The 5,313-nt window shown below is 48.7% G+C and overlaps 1 protein-coding gene across 1 annotated transcript; it reads right to left on the bottom strand.

The window, feature by feature from the left end:
• Positions 1 to 1,003: 1,003 nt before the first annotated feature.
• On the bottom strand, positions 1,004 to 5,010 carry LOC109739238 (uncharacterized). The gene is made up of 3 exons (XM_020298326.3): positions 4,533 to 5,010; positions 3,193 to 3,471; positions 1,004 to 2,491 (listed from the first exon to the last, which is right to left on the bottom strand). The coding sequence occupies exons 1-3, from the start codon at positions 4,863 to 4,865 to the stop codon at positions 1,292 to 1,294; spliced, it is 1,812 nt and encodes a 603-aa protein (XP_020153915.3). The 5' UTR covers positions 4,866 to 5,010; the 3' UTR covers positions 1,004 to 1,291.
• Positions 5,011 to 5,313: the final 303 nt, after the last annotated feature.

Here is a 5,313-nt window from a genome sequence, read left to right as displayed (position 1 = left end):
GCTCCTCCATCCCCTCCTCCGGAGAGTCCAGAGGCAAGCCAGGTACAATGCAAGCGACACATTGTGCCTCCATCTTCGCTTGGATGTCCGCCTAGCATCGTGTTGTAAGTAATCTTTTGGCGGACCATGGCTACAGGCAGACGGCAAGGTCGGAGCGGAATAGAGCGCGGTCGGTGTCATGGTGGCGGTGCAGACTGAAGGGTGAGGGAGGAGATGGGGACGGCTAGGGTTGAGGCTCACCGTTGGCTTAAATATTGTCCCCTTGGCCGGCACCGGAGCAGCAAGATGAATGCCGTCAAACCGATGGACTTCTGTGTGTTTTGGCGTGGGTCCTGACCGTCAGTCCGACATGACGGACGTGTCTAGACCTTCCCATATTCACCCCATATATGGGCTAGGTATGAGGGTGCCGAACAACCCGGACATATAGGCCCGGTTTGAGGGATCCGGCTGGGTCGCAAAAATGTGCCCCGCCCCTGACCGGACGCCTGGAAGTATTAAGGGGCAATGCGCGGGGTCTAGCTGTAGAAGCTCTTATAAGGTGTTTCAAGCTTTCAGCCAACAAACATGAAGAGCATTTGGATTTCTAGTCTTTTGTCCATCTTCACTTAATAGGATGCCCTGACATGTCCATGCCGTAAACCCAGCTTCTTCTAGGTCCACACAGACACAGAGATCGAACTCTGCGTAGCAATGTCCGAAGGGGATCACGAAATCTACCTACAGAATTGTAAATTTCGAGGGAACTTCAAATCCAAATTCAGACCCCGTACTCTACAGTATATATTATCAAAAAAGTCATTCAAGCCACAACAGTGATGATTTTGAATGCCACATTCTACATAGGAAAGGGCCTGAACATGCTTACCTATCACTGTATCAATGAAGAAAGTGCAGAAAAGTGATTGGGAATATATTCCTTCAGATTGAATAATGGGAGTGCAGATATTGGTGTTTCTATACCATATTTGAGTTTTGGTATGTGCTAGATCCACACATAAAGTAGCTTACGAAACACACTAAATGTCTTTTTTATTAACAGAACAAAAGAAACCATAGTTGAGTTTTTGGTATATCATCATCACATGTACGGAAAGAACAAGATTATGTTATATATATTCACTCATTAACAACACCTGTGGATGGAAGAAAGCAGAGCGACCGAGAGAGCGGGCAGCAAACCTGATACTTGCCCCAACACTGATATTTTGCGTGCAAGACGTGTCATTTTAAATATTATACACAAACTGTGCCAAATGGTAGTGCGGCGTGGTCGCCGCATCTTGACTTATCACCCATTCATCAGCTTGTCGAGCACCACATTCAGGTCGACGTTCTGCCCATTCTCGGTCAGCCTCCGCACGGTTGCCCTCACCTGTTCCCTTGAGAACCCCATCGTCGCAACCTTCTCTACCACATCATCAAGGGCCACCCTGTTGCCCGATGCAGCGGTTGGGCTGGAACTGACTGGCTCTGCTTGTGGTAGTATCCGAGCTGTGGGGAGCCTGGTGCCGTAGCTGTTGCCGCTACCACCAGAGGATGGTCCTGAGGGAGCAAAAGGTGTGGGCTTCATTCCAGCATTCCCACGGTAAGAAGGAGATCCAGTGTAACCATATGATTCAGAAAAGCTACTTCCTCCCTGTGGCCCATACCCAGGGGCACCATAGGATGGCGGTGGCCCAGAGTTGGGCCTGACTGCAGGAGGTTCATACATGCTAGGATTCTGTCCATAGAAAGGCGGGGCTGATTCATTTGGCGGCGGCATGTAAGCTGAAGGAGTGCGAACATTTGGTGTATAGCTATGAGAAGGCGCATACTCTGTCTGCTGGGGTGCAGGAGGTGCAAGTGGACTTGAAGGGTTAACATTTGTAGGCTGAGGTTGTTGTGAATATTGAGAAAACTGAGACGGGGTTTGATACTGTTGCGGTGGAGCTGGAGGCGCCTGCGCCTGTGGAACTGGAGGGGCTTGATACTGCTGTGGTGGAGCTGGAGGTGCATGTGCCGGTGGAACTGGAGGGGCTTGATACTGCTGTGGTGGAGCTGGAGGCGCCTGTGGCTGTGGAACTGGAGGGGCTTGATACTGCTGCTGTGGTGCTGGAGGCGCCTGCGGCTGTGGAACTGGAGGGGCTTGATACTGCTGATGAATAGCTTCAGTTGTCTGGGCAGATGGTGTGTAGTAGGGTTCCTGTGGTAAAGCTGGTACAGAGGAAGCCGATGAATGACCTAGGAACTGTGCTGGAGGCTGACTTTGAAGTGTTGGAGGTGGAGGCGGCGCGTTAGGAGCAGGAAGGGCAGGAAAAGTTTGGGGTTGATGTTGCGGCGGAACGCCTGCCTGCTGCGGAGCAACTGACTGGTGCCGCGAGTCTGCCTGTCCAACCCCACTATTTTCTGATGACTGGGTCTCAGTTTTGGGTATCTGGAGCTTTGCAAGATGAAGCTGTGTTTCAACAATTTCCTGCTTGTCACGCATAATCTGTACACCCGCTTGGACCTGCATGTAGTATTACAAAATTATATGTAAGTTATCCCAATAGCATAACAACAAAGGAACAGGGTACTGCTCATAAGCATTTAAGTGATGCTCTCTCTACCATCAGACAACCATAAATCTAGGCAAGCACAATACTAGTGGGAAAATAATACCCCATGAGTGGCAATTACAAAAAAAAAAGGTGATTATGTGTAGCATCATCTGAAGGAACAATGACATGCAACGTGAATGACCAGCTTAGAAGGAGGAAAAACTACAGAAGCCTAAATGTGAATATGCATCTAGAAGAAGAATCCACCAAATATCTATGTGTATCACTGATAGGTTTAAGCCTCGAAACAGATAAATGTCTAGTTAACTACTCCCTCCATCCCACAATATAAGATCGTTTCTCAAGCTAACATAGCTTGAAAACGATCTTATATTATGGGACGGGAGGAGTACTTCACTACAGAGCTCAAAATAAGACAGTAATTGTATATTATAAATCGTAAACAAGGTATATACAATAATTTCCAACATAATCCCGGTAGAGCATGGCAATCAGTTGTCAAAAATGACCAGTGGTGAGTTAGCACATCACTCCTGCTCAGTAAACCAATGCCAATATGACATAATATGCATTGCTTCACAAACATAGCCATCGTATAATCATAAAAATTTCAGAGAGGGATGGAGCAGGAGAGTCAAATGAAGCATACCTCCCTCAACATATTCTCAAGTTGCCTCAGTTTTCCATCAGTGCTACCATTATAGTTGCCAATTGTTAGCTTGAACTCATCAACAGAACTTTCAAGATGGTGAGTTCTACTCTCCAGCTGTGAAAGCCTTGAGCTTACACCTTCTAGTGCATACAACAGGTTATCAGAATACTTCTTCATGGTTCGATCAATATCTGCTATAGTTACCAGTCCAAAGTTACTCCTGTCTTCCTCATGATTAACATTCTTCGGCACACGGTTCTCCAATATACCAGCACTCTTTCCATCATAAAAAAAAATGTAAGCTATATATGACAAATGATGGTATTTATTATCAAACGCAACTAATAATAATTAGAAGTCCATTGCATGGAATCGACAGAACCAGTGGAACAAATATATCAAACAAGAATCACAAATTTAACAAAGTAATTCAAAAGAGTACAAATAAAGTCGTAAATGTGAGAACCGGGGAAAATGTGTATCGCCATGATATCTGATATGTTACATTTAAATCAGTCGTATGCAAGAATTTAAAGAGCAATTTGTCAGCACAAGTTTGTGTGTAGCTTCTAACAAAACAAGATCTTGTGGCATAAATTTCAAACAACAGATGTACTGGCAATCTGGCATCTAACAGCATGCAACAACAACAATAACAACAAAGCCTTTAGTCCCAAACAAGTTGGGGTAGGCTAGAGGTGAAACCCATAAGATCTCGCGACGAACTCATGGCTCTGGCACATGGATAGCAAGCTTCCATGCACCCCTGTCCACGCAATCTGGCATCTAACAGCATGCAAAGAAAAACTTAATGTGCAAATCCACAGGAGTTCAGTCGCACTGATCATTTTTCTGACAAATAAGCACCTATCTATGAGCTATCACATGCTCATTAGATGCCATGTATTACAAATTCACTGAGATACGTTTCATGGAATTGAAACATAACTTATAGATGGCTTGAGGAATCGACAAATTCAATTATGCATAGCATTTGTATGTGCTAACTTGATAGCCACCAAACAACAAGGCCACGTTTCCAGCGCATGCTATAGAATACCCAAAATTTAGTAGTAGTACCTAACTAGCAGTATCATGAACCTATCCAACATGCAGTTCCTTCTTTTACCCAGCTGATCCACTTATGGCGCATATTGCCCAGCAATTCAATATCACTATATCACAATTCACAATATTGCCTACAAGCTACTGCTAGATTTATCTTCCGAACTAGGCGCCTTTGTGAACTTTGCAACACGGAATAATCAGGTAATTTGCTTGAGGCAAGGACATGAATCGCAGCTAGATCGAGAGATCCAACGAGTAGCAGTAGATACCTTCAGGTTGTATGGGGACGAGGCGGAGGCGGAGACCGAGGCGGCCTTGGAGTTGGAGTCGAGGGAACCCCACGAGGGCGGCGCGGCGGCGGGGGCGGCCGTGGCGGTGCGCATGGGCTGGAAGTCGTAGCTGGGCAGCACGTCGGTGGCGGTGCCGTTGGCGCTGTGGTGGTGGCGGCGGCGCAGGCCGTCCTCGCTCTCCTCCTGGGGGTCGGGGCCCATCAGATCGAGGAGCTCCGAGCCCCCGCTCCCGCCGCCCGCGAGGGAGGGGGACGGGGCGGCGGAGGCGGCGAGGCCGAGGATCTGCTTGTCCATGAACTGCGACGTGTTCATCGGGCGGGGCCGCCTCGCCGGCGGCGGGAGCGTGGTGGGTGGGGGTGGCGTGCGGCGGGGGGCTGGGAGGGGAGAGGGGCGGCTTGAGCTGGGGGCGATGGGGGATCGGGTGGGGAGGAAGAATCGAGACGGGACGGCGAGCGAGACCACACGAAACGGCACGGCGAGTGACGGAGTGAGTTGGTTGGTTCGTCGGCTTGCGCCTCTTCCGTGGGCCTCAAACGTTTTTCCTTTCGAGAAACCTGTGGGCCTCGAACGTTTTTCCTTTCTGGGCTCTGCTGTCGGCCTGGCGGCGGGTCCAGTGGTTTGTAGAGTGTTGCGGCCCACGATGATGTCTGGGAAACCGTCCCCTGGGCTGATCTGCTCCGAGGTGGCGGGGAGCAACTAGTTGATGAGCGCTTCTTCAGGATCCTTGCAACGATACTTGCCGCGCTCTCAGCCGCCATCA

This window comes from Aegilops tauschii, chromosome 3 (genome assembly GCF_002575655.3).
Source record: "Aegilops tauschii subsp. strangulata cultivar AL8/78 chromosome 3, Aet v6.0, whole genome shotgun sequence".
Classification (NCBI taxonomy): Eukaryota; Viridiplantae; Streptophyta; class Magnoliopsida; order Poales; family Poaceae; genus Aegilops; species Aegilops tauschii.
The sequence above is the reverse complement of the archived record's forward strand: the minus strand, read 5'-3'. Positions and strand labels throughout refer to the sequence as shown.

Coding starts and splice junctions, on each gene's coding strand:
- LOC109739238 (XM_020298326.3), bottom strand. CDS start 4,865: ATGAACACGTCGCAGTTCATGGACAAGCAGATCCTCGGCCTCGCCGCC. Junction 3,472..4,532: donor CGTCCCCATACAACCTGAAG/GTATCTACTGCT, acceptor TATGATGGAAAG/AGTGCTGGTATATTGGAGAA. Junction 2,492..3,192: donor TTGAGAATATGTTGAGGGAG/GTATGCTTCATT, acceptor TACTACATGCAG/GTCCAAGCGGGTGTACAGAT.